This window comes from Lampris incognitus, chromosome 2, assembly GCF_029633865.1.
Source record: "Lampris incognitus isolate fLamInc1 chromosome 2, fLamInc1.hap2, whole genome shotgun sequence".
Taxonomy (NCBI): domain Eukaryota; kingdom Metazoa; phylum Chordata; class Actinopteri; order Lampriformes; family Lampridae; genus Lampris; species Lampris incognitus.
In genome coordinates this window covers 52,334,422-52,359,966 of record NC_079212.1, presented here as the reverse complement: position 1 = coordinate 52,359,966, position 25,545 = coordinate 52,334,422, and the positions used below count along the sequence as shown (strand labels likewise).

Genomic DNA, 25,545 nt, shown 5'->3' with positions numbered 1-25,545 from the left:
CTTGTTCAGAAAGCTACAGTTCGTCTGGTGTTCAACCGCCCTAAGTCCCCCCACACACCTCCCTTTCTCATGTCCCTACACTGGCTCCCAGTAGCTGCTCGCATCCAGTTTAAGACTCTTGTACTAGCCTACAGGGCAGTGAAAGGAACAGCTCCATCCTATCGCCAGGCCATGGTTAAGCCCTACACCCCTGCCCGACCACTTCGCTCTGCTGCCTCGGGACGCCTAGCTGCCCCGTCGCTCAGAGGCCCCTGCTGCCGATCGACCCGGTCACGGCTCTTTTCTGTTCTGGCCCCACAGTGGTGGAATGAACTCCCCACCGATGTCAGGACAGCGGAGTCGCTGCCCATCTTTCGGCGCCGGTTGAAAACTCACCTCTTTAAGAAGTACTAGCCTATTACTTGTTCTTAGCAGTTATTGTTGTAAGGCAGGGCACCTGACCAGATTTGTTTACAATATTCAAATGCCCCAGATCTAAGGAACTTTTCAATGAGGAGTGACTCAATGGAAATCAAAAACACTTTTTGGTTTAACTCAGAACAGTAGCCGGCATTTATTAAACATGAACTATTCAACACACTGTTTGTGATTTCTCACTTTCTTTTTCAATGTCCTTTCAGTTGTAGTAAATCAAAATGCGCGTGTAGCCCAAAAATATAAAATACAAGTACCTATTCAGAGCTCTGACAAAATAAACCCAAAATAAAACCCGAAGTCCATCTAGTATGCTTTTAAAGCAACCCGGTATCATGCCAAAGCGTGTAATACACCCGCCTGTCCACTGTTGTAAAACGTGTCGGTGTAAGGGCTTAACTCGCCCAAGCGTGAAATGTACACGCCTGTATTTCGGTGGAGTACCAGCAGGGGCGCTAAATTACCCACCTTACTCATTGTCAACAACTCCCAAAGACGACAAAGAAGCGTACAGTCTAAAAGAAGCGCCCCCTCTTCCAAACCCAAATCTGGTAAGATACGTGGCTGATTATTATTTTGTAAACGTATTAACGTTTGTTTAAATGATTTTAGGTTGCGCGTGTGTGTTGTCATATTAATTACATGTCATTTAGCGGTAGAGAGTTGAGGAGAGCCGCTTGAATTTACCTGGAAGTGTACTTTAAAGTTACGTTAGGGAGTTAGCATCACTTAGCTCTGTTAGCATTTAGCCTTACAGCTAAGGGAAAGACTTTAGTTGAGCAGTAATATATCTTATGGCCCCGCCCGTCTGTAATATGTCTGTAATACTCCCTCCCTGTCAGCTAAGATGAAGATAGACGTGTTTTATATTTCAGGCTGCCTGTGAGTGTTGCCATTTTGTCATGGCAGACACTAGAAAGTCCAACGTTATTGACAAACGCTACGTTACAGAGTAAGGGGGTCAGTAGAGGAGGACTGTTTGATAATTGGCTAATTAATTAATCACAGGAGGCTGCAGTGACTGCATATCAATGATTAATAACACTGTCACAGGCCTGCATTATTTTGAATTATTTTAAATGAATTCAGTGCAGTTTAGTTGATCTATATTGCCCAGAGATAACATCTATGCAGTTTACATGTTGAAATTGACTAAATAAGTTTATTGCATTATGAAATAACAGAATCCTAGTTATTTGTTTTGTAACACTTATGCATTTATCACATGGGGAATCCAGTAAGGCTTGCTGAAAGAGAGTTAACCATGTTTCTGTTTTCTTCTGCCCAACAGCTTCTATCCCATTCCCATCTCCTTACATCCTGCGTCCTCTTTTATTATAAACCAGCGGCTCTTTTAAGAGCCACTCTCACCACTTCTGTCTCTCACTTCTCTCACTCTCTCACACTCACTCACTCACACACACACCTCTATCTGTCTGTTTGTCTTTCTGTCTGTCTGCCTGCCTGTTGCCTGCCTGCCTCTGTCTGTGGGAAATGGCGGCTAAACAGGACAGAGGGAGAGCAGAGGATGTTATTTTCCTTGCAGACTTGCTTCTGGCTCAAGAAAAAGTGAGTATCTTTACTTTTTCAGTATTTGTGATGAGTGTGGTGATTAGGGAGTGAAATTTGTATTAAACTTCTCAAGAGTTGTATGTATTTCAGTGTTAGCATACAATGCTCTCTTTCTTTCATGCAAGGCAAAGTAAGCATAGGACAAAGCAGCATCCACTACACCTGCTAAAGGCAACAGGTCTAATGTCCGATGGGTGGAGAGAGATGCAGATGGATTTCCACTGTTCAAAAGAAGCCGAAGTGGAGAGACAAGGAAACGAGGAACAAGGAAACCTTCAGCCACAGGTAGTTCATGTCTTGCAAGAGTACTTGTTGTTACCCACCTCAAATAGGTAATAACAATTAACTGTGTCCATTGTATTTACATTCAGTTTTGCATACAGCCCTGTGTACTTGAATTTTGTTGTGGTTTTCACATTTGAAGCATAGACCACCAAACAGCCATTAGAAAGGTCTAATGCTAAGCAAATCCAAAGCTATAACGTCAAAGTGAATCAGTCATTGAGTTTGAATCAGAGATTTAGTTTCCCGATGTGTTGTCCCATTCTTTTATTAAGGAGATGGAACCGTGGCAATAAATTAAATACTGCTTTTAAAGATTTTCCGATTATGTCTTTTTATCTTCAAGCACAAAGAAAAACCACAGGAAAAAACATATAGAGTCCTGGGCCTACTTACCAGTCAGATCTAGTAATTAGCCATGCCTTCATTTTAAATGAACAGTTCCAGCAGAAATTGTGAAATGAGGTTGACCTGTCAGCTGTACCCTAATGCAGGAATGTCACTACAGACAGCAGTTTCCAATATCTGCCGTAATGCAAAATGAAGAAAGTTTTATCATTAAAATTTCAGTCTAGGGCTGTATTATAGAAAAAAAAATGCAAATATCTTATAATATTGTGGCAATTATTTTTACAGCGATTCCGATGTAATTCACTATTAGCTTAAATGATCATTTCTGCATCAGTTTCATTTTCAATGAAAAATCATGATGATGTGACATTTGTTGGTGTCTGTACCAAACAAACATGTTTTCTTACATCTGGAGAACAAGAACTGTTCTTTATCAAAAATGGAAACTTCTGTGATGTAGATATTGCAATTGGCCATATAACAATTTCAATAATATTTCAAGTAACTGTGCAGCCTTATTACAGCCTTAAGTTACTAATATGAACATTTAATTGTATGCCAGTAACAGATTCATTGTTTATTTTTCCATTTTCTCTTATGTTTTTAGTTTCTGTGTTTGCCACTAAGGAGGCCTCTACCCCTTTGGAGTCAGCTGAGGAGGTTCCCACAGTGACCCAAGACAACTGCTCTCAACAGTTATTTGGTAAGATGACACCTTACTGTAATTAAGCAAGTTAGCACAAAGCGTGAAAGAGATGTTCATTTTATTTGATCTGTCTTTCAGACAATGAGATGCAGAGTCTGAAGGACATTCTGAAGTCAGCAAATGCTCAGAGCACTTCAACATCCACATCATGGAGCTTCCGACAATCTGCAGCCCAAGATGAGTGGCGGAAGGCAAGGTTTCATCACCTTGAGTGTTTGCTGTCCTGCAATGAGGTGCCAGAATGGAAGTGCTGCCACTGTGCATCCCCTGCCATAATCCGCTGCAGAGACTGCATGCCACAGGAGTGACTGTGTATGGAGTGTGATGTACACATTCATGCAAAACTGGTTCTCCATAACAGGGATTCCTGCATTGATGGCATTTACAAAGCCATTGAGCCAATGGTGTGCTGTATAAAGCAGGAAGGCACATATTCACTGGTCAATCAAGGTATTCCTTTTATCTTTTTTGTTAAAGTGGTTAAAGTTCTGTTAGCCCTTGAATTATAATCTTAATTAGACACAATTTTAAGGCTTCTCCCTGATTATTGAACTTCTCTATTCAGTACATCTATTGCCGAGTGTGAGACCTTCCCAGCTGTGCACATGTGACCCAAAAAACATCATCGAGTCAGCTGGCAGAGCAGTAATTTTGGTTTGCATAAATGGTATGAACTAAGTATTTATATACATATGTTTTTTGCCCATTTGTGTGTCTCAAAATAACCACATACCTAATGTACTTCTTTTTTTTTTTAGGTCGGTATGATTTGCACCTTCCAAATCTGTCGTGCAGTTTGTGTCTGGCACAGTGGACACCCAATAAAGGCGACCTTATAAAGAGCGGCTATTGGCCAGCAACAGTACATGCTGACACGCTGTTTTCAATTGATGTTTTCACCACATTTGAGGAGATGAAAGCTGTTGCGCCCAGTTTGTCCAGGCAAGGTTTTGTGAGGATGTTGGAGAGGGTGACTTCTCGCTTTGGAAGGGTGAGTTCAGTGTGGATGACAGTTGCCTTAAGTAGAGTTTAGAGAATATTAGTGAGGTGTTTCATTTACTTTTTGCTAATTGACAGGCTGGGAAAATACATGGAGACGTATTAATGCGAAGCTTCATGGAATATACATTCTGCCAGCACCAGTGTGACAACATGGCCGAAGTCGAATCGTTCACTTGCCCGGCATGTACACCAAATATGCTGGCCCTCTGTGCAGATGGCAACAGAAAGCAGTACAGATTTCGGCAGTCAAAAGGGTGAGTTAATTTATACTTTGTAAAATTAACTAAACAAATAATGTCTGAGACTCATCAACATTTTCTTTTTTCTTCACGTTCTTTTTTCTCATCCCATTAAGGTCAGAGGAATCATATTTTGACGGCACCTTTATTTGTAAGGACACTGAAGTACACCATTTTGTTGAGGACATCAGGAGCAGATTTAAAAGTGTTAGTATTTTTTTTGCACTTTCGTATTAATACATGATGTGGCCAAAATTTTGAAATGTATGATTTTTCCATTTTTTGTAGTTTTGTATCCCTCAATTCCGGTTTGTGTCAGCTTATATTACAACTATTGATTTGAGCTAGTGATTTGAACCATTTTGTGCTGAGGTTTGAAATTGGATATGCGTATGTATGGTGGCACTTAAAAAGGTAGTAGCTCTGTATTCCATTATGTTATTACAGATTTCTGTAATAGATATTGAGTGTGTTCACAGTTTGTCACACTGCCTTTCAGCTTTTTTGTGTAACTGGTGTAGGGAAAATGGAGGGTGCGTTTTCCTTCAGTATTAGTTTGAAATCTCCAATTACAAAGATGCACAATGATGTGATGTAATCTGACTCAATGTTCCTGATGGACAAAAGAGCTAGTTATAGAAAATCACAGCTTTTGATCTTAACCAGAATGTTTTGACATGTAGACTGCTGGCAGAGGAATCTGTGGAGCCAGTCAGTGGTCTGCTGCTCGTGAAACTGCCAGAAGAGCAAGCAAACTGGACGAAGAAGGCCTTGAGGTGGTTGTTTGCAGGCATGAAGTGCTGCTCAAGGCTCTGAACATGTACAGGGGGGAATTTTTTGCCTATCCCCTCTTCCTGCAGAAGAAGCTTCAGGCAGCCACAAACGGGCATTTCTTCTGCACAGACATTGCCTGCAAGTACTGGCCCTACCTGGAGAAGCTGACAGTGTCCATGATGGATCTCAGACCTTTGCTACAGATGAGGCCATTCCTTTCCGTTATGCACGCCAAGGCCCATTCAACAAAGTGTGAGGTACTACATATTCTTCATCATGCCATTTGAAATTGTAATTGTTTAACTACTTATACAATACATATGATGATAATTTTCCCTGTGATTTGTTAGATCATATGGAGTGGCAGAAATCAGGAGGGTGCTGGCACAACTGCTGGAGAAGAGGTAGAAATGGTCAACAGCTACCTTTCTCGTTGTGCCCTCACCACCAAGTACATGACAAAATCTGGTAAGTGTTCCTTATCTATATTATATTATCTGCCTGTCTTTTATTATTTCTTCTTTCATTCTAATACTTTGTATAGTATGACATAAGAGAAAGCTTGTAATTTACTTAATTTGGTATTTGATAATATTATAATACATTAATAAAACTTCCTGCATTTATCTTTAATTAAAGCTCAATTGTCAATGCATTGATGAATTTCAATAACGTGATCATTCATGGGACTTTCATCTTTCGTGGAATTTATGTTGATAAAAAGCGAGGAATGACATGCTAACAGTCCACGCGATTGGGTGGAATCGACAGAAGCAGGATGGTCTTCATCTTGCATTATCCAGCAGATACATCAAGGTATTGACCAGATACCATGTGACAAGATTATGTTTTCTGACCAAGTCTACATAAAACTAATGCCCTGTTTGGCCACTTTGTCTCTGATATGTAAGCGTTTCATGATTTTCTCACTTTTTAATATGGCAATAAGATGACCAAGGCAAATATATTTGTATTTATTTGTTATTTATTTTACTGTAGACTTTCCAAAAAGCTCAGACTGAGTCTCAGAGACTGGAGGACTTGAGCAGCGAACTTGGGTGTCCTGAGAACATGGTGGAGCAGTGGGTACATGATGTCAGACAATGGGCCACTGACGGTACAGTATTTTATGGACATTCTACTAATTAGTTTGCTAATTAGTAGAATGGGATAATATTGACGTCCTGATTATCTGACATGATTAGTCATTCAGTTTGGGAAAAAAGTAATATGTAAAGTGCATCGCTGTAGAAGAAAGGGGTGTGGTACACTTATAACACTACAAAACAAAAGCATCATTGCAAAATGCGTCACAATAATCTTAATGATTTTATTTCCATTTCCAATTATTTCATAATAATTGGAAGCCAAAATGAAATTGAAAATAAAATTAGATGACGTTTTCAGCCCTACTGTCTTGCTCCTAGGTGTGACTCCCTTCCTTGTCCACCCTCACATTCCATTGTATCCCCTGCATCCTTCTCATTCTTCCCATCCGCTCATGATTCTCATTGTTTTGGCTGTTGTGGTAGCTTTGTAGCAGGTCATTCCTCATGTGCTACTGTGGCCATGTCTCCTGCCTTATTTGAGGAGTCTCACTGCTTTTGATGTCTTTGTCTGCTAGTGTTTAGTATAGCATTATTTCTCTGTAATTTGCTCACTAGGCACTCATTGTACACCAAGCCATGAATGGGTCCTCTTTTTCTTTCATTTCCTTCCTGTTTCACCTGTCAGTTTTTGGGGAGCTCTTTACTGCCAGCTAAGTCAGGGGATGTCATCATTGTCATTTTGTTTGCTTCAAAGTTATGGTGATTTCGGGCTTTAGATACACTTTAACTTGAAATGAACGACATCAGAATTGTTTACTTATGTTATTTTTATTGTTGTTTTTTAAGATTGTGTAGGTACCCGATGTGATGACCAACATAACCTTCAGCAATCAATTGAACACATGTTTCTTGGTGTTCATCAGAAAAAGGCCAGCCTTTATACTCAGACTGGTATGTTGATAAAAAATCTAATATTTTTGTCATTTATTATTTATACTCACAGATTATTTGGATAGTTATGCTGTGTCTTCTGGTCCTTAGTTATGAAATGTCCTCTAAATTGTACAGATATAGACCTATTTAAGTAATTATTTTTGTTGTAAATTTTGATTTATTTATGTTCAGTAATCTTTTACAGGATTGCATTCAACCTTCTGATATCTGCATACACACAATTACTCATATTTTTTCTGTGGTTTGTGATTATACAGACGGCAACAAAATCCGCCACTTGCGAAAAAGAAAATTGGGGGAAGAGAAGAAAAAACTCTTTGAAACAATCAAGCTCTACAATGAGCAGGTGCCAGATGAGGAGCAGATCGATGAGGTGAAGGTGGAGAGCAGACGCTCTGTGGTGGGAGCAGGGCTCTACACTAACTTTTTGCATTGGTTGCACTGGTGAGCCTAACTTTTGTTTTTAGGTGCACCAGCACAAAATTTAGGTGCACCCACATTTTTCATTGCGTCACCTTTAACACCAAAAGGTCTCCTTTTTATCGCTCTTCTGTCATATAATGTGAATGATTTTTTAAAACAATAGTGTAGAAAAAGCTTGTCTTTATTTTAAACACAATATATATATATATATATATATATATATATATATGAAGAATATATAAAGAAAAATAAAGTGTTTAAAGTGCTACACTGAGCTTAAATTGAACATTTAAACATTTCCAAATAAAAGTGTTGGTGCTTTTAATGAAAAAACTTCCAATGGCTCTACCGCTCTTCATTTTCACTCGTTTTGTCGCGTCGACCTATAGGCTATTATTCTCCCGTTCAAGGTCTCTGGCGCTCAGCCTGCTCAGGTCGCTCGCATTTTTTGAACTGACACTACTTAGAGCAGTGAAAAGGACCACAGCCAATCAGAGGCAAGGACCCGCCCAAGCTGTCTCTTATTGGTTTAGACCACGATACCATCAAGAGAACACAGAGATGCTGCGCTTGCGAAAGAGATTTCAGTGTTCCCCTAAGCAGCATCGGGTGCACCAGTGCAACCTATCATTTTTTTCAGTCGCACTCTTCAAAATGTTGGTGGCACTCTCGAGCCAATAATATGGGCTGAACGGTGTATACTGGGTGTATACTGGGTGTAATAATGAACAGTACCCATCAGTTGGCTCAGAAAATAAGCCATGACATGACACATGCTGCCATGTTTAAATCCTGGGTGTAGCTTCAGGAAAGTCTTACACCTGTTTAAATGATGATGTGAACTTCATGATTATTCTCCAGGTTGTGATGGGTCGTGTTTTAGAACAGGGCTCTTCATATTTGGTGGCTCCCACTGGGTTGTTTAGTGTTTTCAGGGGGTACATTGCCCCTCCTGAGTCAACCGTGCACGTGCGCAACTCACATGTATGTGTGAGTCAGGTCGGGCAGCGATAGTGTCAGAACCAAACCATTAGGTCCAGGTCCAGCAGGTCTTCCTCATCCCTGAGGGACAGTCTGCTGCACAGCCAGCAGTAACGCAGAACCATTTCATTTCATTTGCTTTATTTTGAACATGTAAAACAACAACACAAAAAACACAAAAAGGATACAAACAAAATTATATTCAAGTGAAATGAATTAACCTATGCAACAAAATCAATAAATAAATGATCATAAACAACACAAATTAAATATAACATGTTCACAAAGGAGTAGGAGGAAGTGTAAACTTATTGAAGCCTACCCTTTCTGCACTACTCAATGAATTCATCATATTTATCTTGTGTACAGTTTATAAACAAGTGTCCATCAGACAAATAACAGTAAATAAAAGGCTAATGGCGGCCGGGACAGATGAGTTGTTGAGTCTATTGGTCCTGCGTGTTGGCAGGTTGTATCTGTGGCCAGACGGAAGCAACTTGAAGTCCTTGGACAGGGGGTGGCCAGGATGAGCCAGGACTGACTGGACATTCTGACATACAGCGTCCTGCGTCCAGCTGTCTCAGAGCAGGTATGTCAGAGGACGTCCTCACAGGAAGAAGACTCAGGAGCTCTGATGAGAGTGCTGACACCGAGCACGTCTAGCTTCAACGTCCACATGACTATTTAACATTGATATGTAGGCTCAATATTTACATTTAACATTTAGACATTTATGTTACACGTCTGTTGGGTCAGAGGAGTGTGCAGCATGGAGGACAGGCCGAGGGGCGAAGGAGAGGGGATGAAAGTGAGGAGGGGGAAGGAGGAGTAAGAATATGAGTTTTTGTTGGTGGGGATAATGTGCTCTGTTTCATCTTGTCCTCTTTGTTTTGCTCCCCGCCTCCTCTGCTTTCTCCTCCTTCCCCTCTTCCTCATCTTTTCCTTTCCTCTTCCTACTTCTCCAACTCTTTCTCCATCTTCTTCTCCCTCCTTTTCCTCCTTTTCTTTTACTTTCTCTTTTCAACCCTTCACCTTTTTCTCCATCAATTTTGTCTCTACATCCTGCTCCTTCACTTCTCTTCTGCTCTCCTCCACCATTTTCTCTTCTGTCTCCCTTCTTTTCAACTCCTTCTCTTTGGATGAGCCCCTCTTTGTCACTGTCCCCAGTGTCTCCCTTATCTTCGTCATTTTCTCTTTCGATGTTCCCTTCCTCTACACCATCTTCTCTTTTGATGTTCTCTTCCTCTTTAACATCTCCTCCTTCGATGTCACCCTCCTCTTTATCATCTCCTCCTTCAATGTTACCCGCCTCTTTATCATCTCCTCCTTCGATATCACCTGCCTCTTTATCATCTCCTTTGATGTCACCCTCCTCTTTATCATCTCCTCCTTCGATGTCACCCTCCTCTTTATCATCTCCTCCTTCGATGTCACCCTCCAATTTATCATCAGTTCCTTTGATGTCACCCTCCTCTTTATCATCTCCTCCTCCATTAGCATCTGTGAGGGAGGTCATGGGGTTCTGGTCTTGCTGGCTGCAGGTTTCATTGATCTCAGACCCCCAAGACGACTCCGAGAGTGGGCAGATGGACATGATGTCAAAGGAATCCATCACGCTGGATACAAAACAAATAATGTATCAATCAATGAACGAATCAACTGGTGAATAAATCCGTGAATGAATCAATGAATCCACATCAATATGTCTTTATGAATTAAACACCTTAAAGGATCAATCCTTTCTGCGCTTACTTTTATAGTTTTTGCCATTGTGCATATCAGTTATGATATTTTAATCACCGGCTTCATTTTTGTGATTTTGGACACGGGACCACAGCGAGACGCAGCTTTAAAACAGCCACTTATGATCCAACTGAACACAAGCTTGAACCCGTCCTTTAAGCTAAAAAACAAAAGAAGACCTAGTGCTGAGTTACACTGTGTTCATGACTTCCCATTATCTATGACTTTTAATTTGCACCGGCAGTGTAGTTAGTTGATGGTTACTGCTACCTAGGGTATTTAAATAGGCTGGTCATTCCTGAAAGCCCGGAGACTGGCGACACTCAAGGAACACGTCGTAGGAGATGTGGGACGAGGCAGGAACATAAGATAAATTCTGACATGCTGGACTTTATGTCGGGGTGTCGTGGAGCGTCCAGACGCTACGTCGCTGTTCTTCCATCATGTCACACTACACGGAGTCAAGGCCCCCGTTCGTCGTTCCCCATGTTCATAATCAGGCCTGATGCTGGAAACTTGCTGGCAATGACAGAGTCGTGTCAAAATCGGGCTGAATTCGTGTAGTCTGGTCCCGGCATCAGATGAGTGGTGACACGTTTCTCCTACTAACTTTGTGTCCAGAATAACTGACGCAACTTTCTGGGATCTTGGGGTAGTTTTAACTTCTGAATATGTGGTGAGATAACTGGGTTCAATTGGACTTGTTAAAACATGTCTGGCGCTCATATTCACTTGCCCCATAAGACGCTGTTGTAAAGCTGAGGCGAGCGGTGGCCCCGTGTCCAAAACCTTGACAATGTGACAATGAAGCTGGTGAGAAAAATATCACAACTGATATGCACGATGGAAAACTAGAGAAATAATACCCATGTTATCAAAGAAATAGAATTAGCATTTAGAATGGACGTGTATTCACACACACACACACACACACACACACACACACACACACACACACACACACACACACACACACACACACACACACACACACACACACACAGCTACTCACTAGGAGCTGTGGTGGTAGCCCATAGCGAGGTGGGTCATGCTGAGGAAGCGATGTCTCAGAGCTTGGCTGGGGGTGATTCTCTGGGCAGCATCCAGGGTGAGCATTCTTTTGAGCAGATCAACAAATGCCTGGATGTCTTCCTCCTCGTGCTCATCTGCCCCCTCAAGTTTGCACTGGATTTAGAGACCACACAAACCACAAGTCAGTCAAGTCAAAAGAAAATTCCTGGCTCATGTTAAAGGAGCAAAGTGACGGTTCTCAACTGAGTCATCACTTGTAGAATAAACCGGTACCAGCGTTACCACTTACCTTCAACAGGACATCAAGGGAGCCCAAGCTAAACCTGCTGGGGCACCGGGGCGATTTCCCTGTGTCCCGGAAGTACTCCCATGGCAGCTAAAAGAAATAACAAACATGCGACAAGTCTTTGAAACCTTTCAAACAGTTTCACTTGTTACTTATCTAATGTGTTTTCTGAGCGGCTGAAGCAGGAAGTTGTTATGATGCACTACCTTGAGCCTCCAGGTTTGATGGTTTGAGTCCCTGGTGAATAAACACCTCGTCCTCAAACCAGCATCCAACAAGTGATCTGCTGGCATGCCTTGTGTCGCCACAATGGCTCTCATCTGGAGAGACAACACAACATCACGTTAACCCACCTTCAGCTTCAACAATGGGTTGTGAGATTCTGTGTGTGTGATGAAGCAGCTGGTGAGGGACATCAGGTGACTTACCATGTCAAATTCTTCCCAAGAAGGGTAGAGGTTTCTTCCCAAGAACATCGCTGCCATTACACAGCCAAGGGACCACATGTCTATTGCCTCTGAGATAGGGAGGCCCAAGACAACTTCTGGTGCCCTAAAGGTGGGGAGACAAGGACCAAAGACAGCAAAGATTACCAAGGACCCACAAAACAAAATCACACATTTGTAGATGAATTCCCCCATCACTCCCACCTGTAATAAAAGACGGTGTGGGGAAGAGTGAAACTGCTTTTCCTAAGCTTGATATAGCTCTGTTTTCTCCATTTGTGTATCCGCTTTATGTCTTAACATGATTTTGTGATTGTGGTGTGCTGTCTTGGCCAGGTCTCCCTCAAAAAATAGATTTTCAATCTCGAGAGACCTTCCTGGTCACATAAGGTTAAATAAATAAATGAACAGAAATCAGTACTGAATGTGCTCACCAGCTGAGAATGATCAGATCTAACATTTCTCCTCATCAGTATGGAAGAATAGCACAACTGTAGCTTCTGGTGTCCTGCAGAAGTGCAGACACACTGCTGGACCCTTCAGGTCTCAGTACTGCTCACCTGTAACCAAGAGGCTGAAGGATGCTGCCACGCTGAACCTCAGAGGAGGGAACAGCCAGACCAAAATCAATCAGCTTCACCCTGAACGGCTGACTGACTTGGTCCACCAGCATGATGTTGTCTAGTTTCAGGTCTGTGTGAATCAGCCCGATGCTCTTCAGAGCTGTGAAGGCGGTGGCCAGCTGGAGACGGAGAGGCAGAAATAAGACAGGACTCGCCACACTCGCCACACTTGGCATGTTGGCCACCGTGTCATAGTCTGTCATTCATTTTCCCAGTAGATTCAAGGTGTGCAAGACGAACAACCCGAGAGTCTAACGTGTCACTGTACCTGTACTGTGATGGGACGAATCTCATTCAGAGACAGAGGTTTACAGTGTGTCTGTCTCATGTAGTCGAGGAGACTCATGTGTAGCTGTTCAAACACCAGACACGTGAGTCCGCGATAGAAAAAGCCTTCATGGAAGCGGACGATGTTATGAGCGTCTGGATCAAGACTGCTGACTACTTTCAGCATGGCCAGCTGTGGATACACAAGTTAGAGAGGTTCATACAAAGTACTTTTACCCAATATAAATACTTATACCAGCTGTTCACCTCATACATTTTGATGAGACAGGTTTTTTTGTTTGTTTGACATTTTTCCTTCTTTGCTCCCTGGTTGTATTAGGCCGATTACCCCACACTTCCGAGCCGTCCCCGTCACTGCTCCACCCCCTCTGCCGATCCGGGGAGGGCTGCAGACTACCACATGCCCCCTCCAATACATGTGGAGTCGCCAGCCGGTTCTTTTAACCTGGCAGGTGCCCCGACCGACCAGAGGAGGCGCTAGTGCAGCGACCAGGACACATACCCACATCCGGCTTCCCACCTGCAGACACGGCCCGTTATGTCTGTAGGGACGCCCGACCAAGCCGGAGGTAACACGGGGATTCGAACCGGCGATCCCCGTGTTGGTAGGCAACGGAGTAGACCGCTACGCTACCCAGACGTCCAGCCTGCGTTAGTTTTAGTGAATTTTTTGCTCACTGAATTTTAGCTGAGCATGTTATCGTCACATTACATGAACAATACTGCCGATGCACCTACATGCAGTCGATCTCTATGAAGAACCAGCAGCACCTATGACTCATCTCAACAAGATATTACTAGGTATTACTAGATATTACTAGGTATTACTAGATATTACTAGGTATTACTAGATATTACTAGGTATTACTAGGTGCATATGAATACGGTTTATCCAAATAGATACGATGAAAAAGTATGAAAATGGGCCAAATTTCGATTTGAACACAAATATTAGAAGAAAACACATGAAGAAATGAAACGTATTAGTCGTGTTGCAATTCAGATTCCAACATGACATCTACCACCCTCCCTCCCTCTCTCTCTCTCTCCCTCCCTCTCCTTCTCCCTCCCGCCCTCTCTCCTTCTCTCTCTCTCCCTCCCTCTCTCCTTCCATCCATCTGTACTTCTCTACACAGAGGTCTGAGGAGATCAGTGAGCTGCTGTATATGACATCATAACATGGACCTGTTGGTAGGACACACACACACGCACACGCACGCACACACACGCGCGCACACACACACACACAATGAATATTTGACCATTTTTGATTCACCTTAGCTCAGGATGAACAGACAACACACAATATTTTTTGTGTCAGATTCAGGAAAAAAATGTCTTGTTTCCCTTGAGTCTGAAAATGTGTTTGTATTATCGTAAGCACAATACTCTTGATTGGGTATACTGTTTGGTGCGAAATGTTACACTGTTACAATTTCATCTGGCAGACGCTTTTATCCAAAGCGATGTACGTACATCTGAGAGTTAATAGGATCTAGTCAGGAGGCGACAACACAAGTAAATGCCAGAAATATCTTGTATTTTGCTTTAATACCTATTAGATAGATAGATAGATAGATAGATAAGATAGATAGATAGACAGATAGATAGATAGATAGATAGATAGATAGATAGATAGATAGATAGATAGATAGATAGATAGATAGATAGATAGATAGATAGATAGATAGATAGACACATTTCACACATACATTCTGTAATATTGCCAGAAGGGCTTTTCTGGCACCGCTGGTGGTTTCCCTTATTCACATACACACATTCTTAAGATGTCCAGATAGCATTTGTTCAGACATCATGCTAATACCTCTCGTCTTGTACCCCCCCCCCCCACACACACACACACACACTCATGCTGCACGAACCAGGGGCGCCCTAGGATCACAGGGACTAACGGGGACTGGATGATGTAGAACCAAAGTCTCTCCACATGGTTACCTGCTATGGTGAGAGAGACAGGGTGGGTGCGTTGGGTGACGCTGGCCAGGCAGCGCTCGTCCAGCGCGAAGGCCTCCATGGGCTTCTCCAGCATCTCTAACGGGATGTTAGCCTGGGCAGCAAACTCTGAGTCCAGGAAACACTCATCAGCCCCCGAGTCGAGGAGTGCACCCACCGTGAGCCGCTGGTCAGCCAAGGCCAGGGTAACGTTAACCAGATGGTTCTGTGGGGCAGGACGGCGGGAACAGGAAAGGCGGCTCACCATGATCTCCCGGGGCCCCAGTGAGCCTAGTCTTTTGGCCGAGTGGGGCAACCGCTGATCAGATGTCCCTTCTGGCCACAGTAGAGGCATTGACCCGCTTTGAACCGGGCCTCCCGTTCGGCCGGACTAAGGCGTGTGCGCCCCAGCTGCATAGGTTCCTCTCCCGTCGTGGTCTGGGGCGCGGAGGGAGAAACGGCCACAGGGAAAGTGGGGCGAGCAGGAGTAGGGGTCCTGTCAGGAGTGCTGGACGACTGGGGAATGGACGGGGATCCACGCAGGGCTCGCTCGCGCCTCCTCTCCCGGAGGCGTCCGTTGATGCGGATGGCGAGCTTGATCAGGTCATCGAGGGAGGTGGGCTCCTCCCGGGTGGCTAGCTGGTCCTTGACAGCCTCGCTGAGACCTCTCCGGAAGGTGACCCGAAGTGACTGGTCATTCCAGCTGCTCTCAGCTGCGGCCAGCCTGAACTCCACTGAGTAGTCTGTGACACTGCCACTGCCCTGCTGGATACTGCTCAGCTGAGCACCAGGGTCCTGGCCACCGACTGGATGGTGGAAAACCTTCCGTAGTTCCGCCACAAAGTCCCCGTAGGTGAGGCAGAAACTGGCCTTCATGGACCAAGAAGCAGTGGACCACTGAGCTGCTCGGCCTGTGAGCAGGTTGGTCACGTAAGCGACCCGGGCAGCATCAGACGTGAACATGCTGGGTTGGTGCAGGAAGACCAGCTCACACTGCATGATGAACATGACACAGGTCTTAAAGTCGCCATCAAATGGTCGTGGGCTGGAGAGGCAGGGCTCCTGGGGAACTGGGTTGAGCCCCACAGGATTAACTGGGGCAGGGAGCGGGTTACCCACGACTCCAGGGGCAGGCTGGCCCGGCGGCTGGGTGTCGAGAGCCGCCATGATGGTCTGCAGCTGCCGCAGGATCTCTGCTTGTTGGCTCGCCAACGCCGCCTGCTGGCTCGTTAGGTTATCCACACAGGCCTGGAGGGGCTGGACCTGAGTCTGAAGATCCCTCACCGCAGCAGAGGCCGCCTCTAGCTGCTAGGTGTGGGAGTTGGTCCGTTGGATCTGTCTGATGAGAGCCACTTGAACCGGACTGGTCGGTACGCTCTCTGTGTCGGCTGGGGTCGTCATGGTCAGTTCGTACTGTTGGGGTTTGTGGAAGACCCCAAGCGCACGACACCAGACAGAGATGGGGTTAGCTGAAACTGGCGTACTTTATTCCTTGCTCGTACAACAGTCAAACACAGGAGGGCAATGAGCGACAAGAAAACGGGAAGTCCAAGGGAAAAAACTCGCGGGTAATCCAAACGGGAACACGGCAGGATACTTCCACGGGGAAACTTTGCAAGGGAAACCATAAACCAAGGGCTGGGGTGAGCTCGGAGAGAAAAGCACTGTAAGGGAAGAATAGCCGCTACTGCGAGGAGATTACGGCACGAACTCACAACGGGCGCTGGGAGACCACCAAACTTAAGCCCAGCCCTGACGGCTAAGCCCGGCCCTGACGAGCCGATTGGCTGCCGGCGCGGGGTGGGCGGGCCACGGCGCGGGGTGGGCGAGCCGTAACAAAGCTTACCCTATTACATGAAGTGCTTCAATTGTCCTCCTGGTTTCTATTACTGCACTTGACCTGTAACCCCAGACTTACAGGAACATGAATTTATACACGTGCCTCTTAACCTCAACCGGCACCCCATCTCTGCTGTTTCCCCTTATTTCTTTGAAAGTGCAGCTTGAGAGATAATGAAGTGAGCGTGATTTTGAATAGTGCGGTAGGCAATATGGCGCCCGTGTAGCCAGTTGGCCAGACTCTCTACACACGGCGCGCTGGTTACGCAGCACCATGTTGTTGAGGTGCGGTAGTGAAAATAGGGAAATACATGACACACGCGTAGGTGTAGTCAAAGAGAAAAGCTGTTCATCTCTGTTTTCCCCAACTTCCATATTGGTGACCCCGATGTTTGTCTGCTGGACGTTTCCAGAGACAACTCTTTATGAACATGATGACTAATGCGGTTTCTCTCAAGCTGCCGGAGTTCTGGGAGTCGTCCGCCTCGGCTCGGTTCGCCCAGACAGAAGCGCGGTTCGCATTGCGGGAAATCACCGTGGACGCCACAAAATCCTATGATGTGGTGTCGGCCCTCGGGAGTTCAACAGCAACCAGAGTGGTGAGCCTCCTCACAAATCCTCTGCAGCAGGAGAAATACAAGTCACTCAAGGCTCAGCTGTTGAGAAGTTTTGAACTTTCTGATGCTGAGAGGGCCAGCCGCTCTTCTCTCTACAAGGCCTCGGTGACTGTACGCCGTCTGAACTTATGGACAAGATGCTGGATCTCCTGGGAGAGCACAAGCCCAACTTCCTCTTTCCCCAGCTGTTTCTGCAACAGCTGCCTTCTCAGGTACAGGCTGCTTTAGCCAACACCGCCACCACTGACCGTCGTGCTCTGGCCGAGGGGGCTGGTAAATTTTTCTTGGCTGGTCAGCAGCACTGCGCCGCCGCGTTGTTTCCTGCCCAAACATTTTCACCACTGCCTGGAGACACAACAGTCGCTGCCACAGCAGCAGCTCCTCAACAGTAGCGGCATCCCGGCCTGTGTTTTTACCATGCCCAGTTTGGACCCAAGGCCAAGCGGTGCCGATCTCCATGCAGTCAGGCTTGGCGGGAAACGCCGGGACCCGCGCTCAGTAGTGGCCATGTGCGTCGGCCGAACTGGCAGGCTGCTGTTCATCCAAGACACCATCTCCGGACGGTAGTTCCTATGTGACACGGGCGTGCAGAGGAGCATCCTGCCCGCATCAAGAGTATACATCCTGTCCTGCTCGTTCCTAATCCCATTCCTAATCCTGTCCTTCGTCACTCCCAATGAAAATCCTATCATCTTCAACTCTGCCACCTCCAGCTCCTCCTCCTGTCTTCGTCAGTGCCACTGTCTCCAAACCATACAACATAGCTGGTCTCACTACCATCTTGTAAACCTTCCCTTTAACTCTTGCTGGTACCCCTCTGTCGCAAATCACTCCTGATATGCGTCTCCACCCACTCCACCCTGTCTGCACTCTCTTCTTCACCTCTCTTCAGCACACCCCATTACTTTGAACAGTTGACACCAAGAATTTAAACTCATCCACTTCTACTCCTTGCATCCTCATCATTCCACTGTCCTCCCTCTCATTCACCCATATGTATTCTGTCTTGCTCCAAATGACTTTCATTCCTCTTCTCTCCAGTGCATACCTCCACCTCTCCAGGCTCTCCTCAACCTGCACCCTATTCTCACTACAGATCACAATGTCATCCGCGAACATCATCGTCCATGGAGACTCCTGCCTGGTCTCATCCGTCAACCTGTCCATCACCATTACAAACAGAGCCGATCCTTGATGTAATCCCACCTCCACCTTGAACTCATCTGTCATTCCAACCATACAGCTCACCACTGTCACACTGCCCTCATACATATCCTGCACCACTCCTACATACTTCTCTTCCACTTCCTCATACACATACGTACCTCATACCACACATCCTCTCTCATTTTTCCTCTCTCTCTCGTTTTTATCTGAATGCTGTTTGAATAAAGAAATTCTTCAGTCATATGTGGAACTCACTGCCATTGCAGCATTCACTATCTATGTTACCCTAACATATAGATAGACAGACAGACAGATTGATAGGTAGACAGACGGACAGACAGACAAAGAGACAGACAGATTAATAGACAGACGGACAGGAAAATTAAGCCACACCCACCCCTTACATTTGTTTGCCTTGTGCTCGCTGATCTTGAATGACAGTCACTGAGTTGAAGGCTTTTCCTTTATCAGTCTACGTTTCAGAAAGATCCCTTAGATGGAGTGAATCTTGTCAACGGTACTGCAACAAGTTGAAAAGGATTTTCCACTCATAATGAAGATAGACGGCGAGGGCCGAAGAAACAGGGAGGATATTGCTCTGAACAGAATGGGCGACATAGAGGTAATCACAAAACACTGAAATGAATGACAACACTTTCACAACACCACCCAGGAATCCCAGTAAATATCAGTTGAAAATTGAAAGTGTCTATGATTTTCCTATTGTTCTTTTCTATTCTGGTCATAGGGCAAGTATTGCTTTTGGTTTTCCAGGCATCAAATGCGACTCTATTTGGTTTGGTTGCCTACTCTGCTCTGTTCAGTTCATTTTACACCCGTTTCAGGATTGCCATGTTTCAAAGTAGAGCCATTGCTTTCTGCCATATTTGTTATTGTGACTGGAACTGACTGAATGCCTTGTGAGTCACATGCGAGTGTGAAATCCCAATACTTGTGTAACAGGATTACTCACTTCCCGAGAAAAGCAACCACTGTACAGACTATCATTCACTCTCAAATCAATTCAGTTGGAACTGAATGTACTTTGTTATACTTTGACCCTCTGACCATTTTCTGAGACCGATGGCTTATGTCTAGCTTACCTAGAGAATGACGTATATCTGCTTTCAAATACACTGTTTTCAATAAGCTACATCACACTCACACCTCTTAAACATTTGCATTTGTTCTTGTTGGATGGCAGATGCATCTCTGAGTCAGTTAAATAATTAACATGTTTTGTTGGTATCTGTAGTTTCCCACTGGTGATTTCTGTGGTGTGTGTGTGTTTATCTGTCATTGTGATAGAGATGTGTGGGAAATGTATCATGAGCTGAGGAGAGGGATTGTAGTTGAGCATGTAGAGGCTTGTGATTACTCTCTCTCTTTCTACAGCCCAGGTGAGCTCTCTGCCACGCCTACGCCACTCCTAAACCACTCCTACATCATTCCTAAACTACTCGAACACTGCTCCTAGACCACTCCTACACCAGTCCTGAACCACTCCTATACCACTCCTAGACCACTCCTAGACCACTTCTACACCGATCCTCGTTTCAAGCACATAGTTTCATAATACAGAAGACCATTCTGTGTGCGGTGATAGAAAGTATAGTGACTCAGTAAATACTGGTGTCCTCAGCAGTTGTGTGTCCTTAGACTTAACCAAGTTGACAGAGCACTGTGTGACTTATGAAAATGCAAAAAAGGCCATTTCCTATGAAGCTGGGAGAATTACACACGGGATATTCTAATATAATTTTAGGGTCTTTATTCCGATAGTAAAAATATGGCTAGATAAAAGGTAAGGGGTTCACAACATCCCACTTTAGCTCTGTGGGTGTGAGAGGGGGTTTTTGGAGGGAACAATCGCTTCAGTTAAATGCAGCCTGAAATACAAAAAAAATACTTGTATAAATCCAAATACAATAAATATGGCAGTGGCAGCTTCTATGGATGAACATAAACAGTATCATACACCACTCTTCGTATTCACAAATGACAATACAATGAGAAAATACAAAAATAAAACAATCTGTTACACTGTTGTATTACCGTTAGTCTACTGTTGTACTAGCATTAGCCTATTGTCTTGAAGTCTACAACAGCGAAATCAATTAGCTAACTCTTGTTCTTATGCACAAACATACATATGCAACTCAAAGTTATACAAACAAACACATACAAAACTCTTATCGTTTGATTCACATTTGTAAATGGTTTTAACAAACCTCAAAGGTTAAAAGATCTTACGGCGGACACAAAACCCTCGCCATCATCTGGTCTGCAGTTGTTCACTTTCTCTGCTCTGCATGGTCCAAAAAACGTGGCCACAACAAACATTGGTAACTTTCTGACATCGTGACAGCGTCAGCGATACAAATCCCATTCTTAAAGAGACAGTAGCATAAATGTCAATATAGCAGAAATAGCGACTTGAATCGTGGCTTCCGAGTTTATAGGGATTTAAATGAATTTCTTTACATTTTACACTAATACTCCTTTACCACCGGGTTACACTTATTTTGGGGATTTGAACACCAAATAATTCAACACCTGCCACAGTTATGTAATCTCAATGTCCAATGCCCCCAAAACCTTGAGTACTCCAATTCTACAACTGAGTTCCCATCAGCTGTTGGGGTTTTCCCTCTGCGATTTTGCTGTGATGGTAAAGTTTGCAGTCGAGGCAAAATGCAATGTCGCCCCCTTTCCGCTCAAATACAAATGTCGGCTCTCCAAAATCCACAGGCGTTCACAGTACCCTCTGGAAAAGTGTCCCGGCCCCTCAACTTGAACCACTACGCCTCTAAGAAGAGCGCAGCTCAGAGCATGTTGGATGTGGCGCTGCTGATGGCAAACTCCTCCCAGTTGAAGACTGTTCTTTATGTGGGGCCTCAGTACCGGTTTTATGTTCCCCTAATAGTCCTGCTCTCTCTCTCCATCACGTTGCAAGTTATAGTTGGACTATTGCTTGTCTTTATCGGTAAGTGACTGCGACTTTGTGTCTGATTCATCTCTGCTCTTTGTTTTGTCACTCCCCGTCCTTTTCCACCTTCGCACACATTCAGTACACATTAAGGATGTTATGTGGTCTTTCCCTTTGCTTTTCCCCAATCCCGTCCTACGTTCTCTTTCCTCTCATCTCGCTGGCTCGTGTTATGTATCTACTAACGTTTTAATATGTCTGCAGTGAAGTATGATTTGAACGATCCAAGGAAGCACGCCAAGTTGAACAGGATGAACAATGCAGCAACAGTCTTTGTCTTCTTCACAGTCCTCATCAACATCTTCATCACAGCGCTTGGCTTTGAGGGGCATTCACTCAGGTAGGCACACATTTGGAAATGTAGACTGAGAGGACAGTTGAATAGTGTCACATTTGCCTCACTTTCATGCAAACACACACATGTGCAAACATATATGCACGAAGACCCTCTCACTCATTTATCTACCACCCACTGACCAAAAAGTAGCATCTTAACAGAACTGACATTCATTGCCTTTCACAAAACAGCAATATAAACACATTTGTTACTGCTGCTGATGTAAGTCAGAAATGTTGACATCCCACCTATGTTCTTTCCTAGGCCAGCAATGCCCCATGTAATGACAATACCCGAACCACAGTCCTTGCTGCCTATTGATCAAAATGTGACTGGAGGCATCTAAAACAGAAAAGAAACTTGACTGTCTCGTCCTTTACCGTGAGCACAACCTTAACCAGGAATGACAGTTGCAGCAATAGAAACCTCAACCAAAGACTTTTCGTGGCATTCCAACCAGAAACCTCAGCTTTGAAAAAAATCTATCACTATCAGAGCTCCCCAACTCAGATTCATTACACTTTCTTTTTTTTTTTGGATCCCCCCCCCCCTTTTTCTCCCCAATTGTACTTGGCCAATTATCCCACTCTTCCGAGCCGTCCTGGTCACTGCTCCACCCCCTCTGCCAATCTGGGGAGGGCTGCAGACTACCACATGTCTCCTCTGATACATGTGGAGTCACCAGCTGCTTCTTTTCACCTGAAAGTGAGGAGTTTCACCAGGGGAACGTAGCATGGGGGAGGATCACGCTATTCCCGCCAGTTCCCCCTCCCCCACGAATAGGCGACCCAACCGACCAGAGGAATTGCTAGTGCAGCGACCAGGACACATACCCACATCCAGCTTCCCATCCACAGACACGGCCAACTGTGTCTTTGGGGACGCCCCGACCAAGCCGGAGGTAACACGAGGATTCCAACGGGTGATCCCCATGTTGGTAGGCAACAGAACAGACCGCCACGCCACCCGGACACCCATCACACTCTATTTTAATATGCATCCCCTAAGTTTAGAGATATCAACAACTGTTTTCTTTTGTCTCTTACTGGTAAGTTTTACTGGTGACCTCTACACTCGCACAGTTTGTGACCTAGGGGACCGTGGGGCCTTGCTCAGCCTGGCACTGTATCTTGAAAAATGGCCATGGCTTTAGAGCAAAATTTCTTGGGCTCTTTTTTCTATATACATGCTGCCCCTTGGCCAGGTCATTCAAAATTACGATGTGCTCTACTATTTTTATGCTGATGACACTCAGTTATACATGCCACTAAAACCCACTGATCCTAGCGCCCTATTAAATCTCACAACTTGCCTCACCGACATTAAATTCTGGATGTCCAAACATTTTCTTAAATTTAATGATGATAAGTCTGAGGTCATTCCATCAGCACTTTTACTACTAATCTTGGTGGTCTGTCAGGTAGTCTTAAGCAGGCTGCTAGGAATCTTGGGCTAATATTTGATGCTAACCTCAGTTTTGATAACAAAATCCATGACAATGTTGTTCTGTCATGCTTTCTCCAGCTCAAGCTAATCTCTAAAATTAGGTCATTTTTATCAATTGCCGAACTGCAAAAAGTTGTACATGCTTTTATCTATTCTTGGCTTGACTATTGTAATGCACTTTATTCTGGTATCAGCAAGGGCTCCTCCACCGTCTGCAGCTGGTACAAAATGCCGCTGCTCGGCTCATTACCGGGACAAAGAGGCATGACCATATCACTCCTGTGCTTGCTTCCCTACACTGGCTCCGTTACATTTTCAATTGATTTTAGAATTTTACTGCTCACTTTTAAGGCTTTAAATGGTGTTGCTCCTTCAAACATTTCTGATTTATTGACCTGGTATACACACTCTCAACCATTAAGGTCTGCAGATGGAGCCCTGCTGGTTATTCCCAGGTCTCGGCTTGTTACAAAGGGTGACCGGGCTTTTGCTGTTAGAACCTCCACTCTATGGACCTCTCTTCCTGCTGAGCTAAGACAAACTAAGTCGCTAGCTTCTTTTAAATCTCATATTAAAACTTTTCTTTTTATGAAAGCTTTTACAAATATTTGATATTTGTTTTTATTTATACTGTTTTTATTTTTACTCGTATTTGATCTTACTCTTATTTTTGCCTTGTGTGGTTTTATCTTTTTTTGTGAAGCACTTTGTCACATTGTTTTAGAAAAGTGTTATATAAATAAAATCACTATTATTATTATTATTATTATTATTACAGAGCACTGTATGCCAAAACAACTAGAGATAAAAAGTTTCTTTCTGCAGGTTGTCACTCTGATTAAGGCTTCAGAAACCATCCCTGTGCAAGATACCTGTAATATTGAACATCCACTATACCTACACATGCTAAATCACATATCCTGTAGTTTAAATACAGTTTTAACATATCAGTTTACCTATAACTGTTGTGTACTATTCTGCAGGACTGGCAGAATGAGGGTCAAGTTCGCTGGTACAAACTCACCACTTGTGCACCCTGAGATAGAGTCCTCAGAACTTGAACAGGTAATAAGGCCAATCTAGAATAGAATAGAATAGAACTTTGTCATTGTACAAGTACAATGAAATTTGACAGTGCAGTTCTTATCAGTGCAAGGATCAATATAAAAAGAATCAAAAACATAAAACACACACATTCATTTCTACATTCTATTGGACACCAACATATTGCACAAAAAAGTCATGAGTCAAGACTTAGCAGCATTTAGTGCGGTTATGGCTTGGGGATAGAAGCTGTTTTTTTAGTCTGTTTGTCCGAGCTCTTATTGTCCTGTAACGTCTGCCCGAGGGCAGCAGTTCAAACAGATCTGAAAACTGTTTGGACTGCTGCCATCTGAAAACTGTGCAATTTCCTACACAATTATTGACATTTTGTGCAAGTGCTTTGCACATCATGTGCGGCTCACAGGATGGGAAAGCATGGCCAATAGGTCATGGCTGGTTTACAACAGATGAAAATATGGTGCATGCAGGCCTGTGTGGTGAAAGGTTAGTCAATAATACCATATCTGACAGATGTAAATGTTTTAATTCAACAATATTCAGTGTTTCCCCCAGAGATGTTCTTAAAGTGGTGCCCTCGTGTTACCCCACACCAGTGCCTCTGATGGGTTAATCTACCGTTTGCATTAATGTTGGTATCACTAGTATCTATGCAGTCATAATTCACTGAGATAAGGGAATGTGCTGGGAATACAGCACATTCCAGACTCGAGACAATAACCAGACACACAGGAAGAACGTCTTGGGTTCAAATCCCACCCCAGCTGGCCTCCCATGTACTTTCTGTATGGAGAGTAAGCATGTTCTCCCTGAATTTGCATGGGTTTACTCCCACAGTCCAACAGCATACAGGTTTGGTGAACTGGAGACCCTAAATCAACCCTTGGAGTGAATGCACGTGTGAATGTGTCTGTCTCTGCGTTAGCCCCGTGATGGACTGGCAACCTGTCCATTGTGTTTCCCTGCTGAC

The 25,545-nt window shown here is 44.2% G+C and overlaps 2 protein-coding genes across 8 annotated transcripts; one reads left to right on the top strand and one right to left on the bottom strand.

The window, feature by feature from the left end:
• The first annotated feature begins 930 nt into the window (after nt 1-930).
• On the top strand, nt 931-24,210 carry si:dkey-93l1.9 (uncharacterized protein LOC562339 homolog). Of its 6 annotated transcripts, XM_056274273.1 has the most exons (19): nt 931-965; nt 1,706-1,983; nt 2,112-2,271; nt 3,227-3,322; nt 3,404-3,775; nt 3,891-3,992; nt 4,084-4,316; nt 4,403-4,581; nt 4,683-4,773; nt 5,250-5,597; nt 5,691-5,808; nt 6,065-6,156; nt 6,340-6,457; nt 7,236-7,340; nt 7,601-7,787; nt 9,217-9,336; nt 10,200-10,409; nt 14,302-14,356; nt 19,213-19,250. In XM_056274273.1, exons 5-16 carry the CDS (start codon nt 3,640-3,642, stop codon nt 9,275-9,277), a joined length of 1,770 nt encoding a protein of 589 aa, XP_056130248.1. In that variant the 5' UTR covers nt 931-965; nt 1,706-1,983; nt 2,112-2,271; nt 3,227-3,322; nt 3,404-3,639; the 3' UTR covers nt 9,278-9,336; nt 10,200-10,409; nt 14,302-14,356; nt 19,213-19,250. The 6 variants fall into 6 exon arrangements, with proteins under 6 accessions (XP_056130248.1, XP_056130251.1, XP_056130249.1 ...); XM_056274276.1 differs by lacking the exon at nt 10,200-10,409 and having other exon boundaries at nt 19,213-19,252; XM_056274274.1 differs by lacking the exons at nt 14,302-14,356; nt 19,213-19,250 and having other exon boundaries at nt 10,245-10,471.
• On the bottom strand, nt 9,321-15,407 carry LOC130107600 (homeodomain-interacting protein kinase 1-like). 2 transcript variants are annotated; one of them, XM_056274278.1, is made up of 8 exons: nt 15,122-15,407; nt 13,146-13,337; nt 12,815-12,996; nt 12,237-12,360; nt 12,015-12,128; nt 11,812-11,898; nt 11,503-11,675; nt 9,321-10,363 (listed from the first exon to the last, which is right to left on the bottom strand). In XM_056274278.1, exons 2-8 carry the CDS (start codon nt 13,329-13,331, stop codon nt 9,619-9,621), a joined length of 1,611 nt encoding a protein of 536 aa, XP_056130253.1. In that variant the 5' UTR covers nt 13,332-13,337; nt 15,122-15,407; the 3' UTR covers nt 9,321-9,618. The 2 variants fall into 2 exon arrangements, with proteins under 2 accessions (XP_056130253.1, XP_056130254.1); XM_056274279.1 differs by lacking the exon at nt 15,122-15,407 and having other exon boundaries at nt 13,146-13,663.
• Nucleotides 24,211-25,545: the final 1,335 nt, after the last annotated feature.

Bases quoted from the DNA above. Each gene is read 5' to 3' on its own strand.
- si:dkey-93l1.9 (XM_056274276.1), top strand. From the start codon at position 3,640: ATGGAGTGTGATGTACACATTCATGCAAAACTGGTTCTCCATAACAGG. The intron at 5,598-5,690 runs GTACTACATATT...GTGATTTGTTAG, and splicing joins CCCATTCAACAAAGTGTGAG to ATCATATGGAGTGGCAGAAA. The intron at 6,458-7,235 runs GTACAGTATTTT...TTGTTTTTTAAG, and splicing joins CAGACAATGGGCCACTGACG to ATTGTGTAGGTACCCGATGT.
- LOC130107600 (XM_056274278.1), bottom strand. From the start codon at position 13,331: ATGCTGAAAGTAGTCAGCAGTCTTGATCCAGACGCTCATAACATCGTC. The intron at 11,899-12,014 runs GTAGTGCATCAT...TATTTCTTTTAG, and splicing joins ATCAAACCTGGAGGCTCAAG to CTGCCATGGGAGTACTTCCG. The intron at 11,676-11,811 runs GTAAGTGGTAAC...CTCTAAATCCAG, and splicing joins CCCTTGATGTCCTGTTGAAG to TGCAAACTTGAGGGGGCAGA.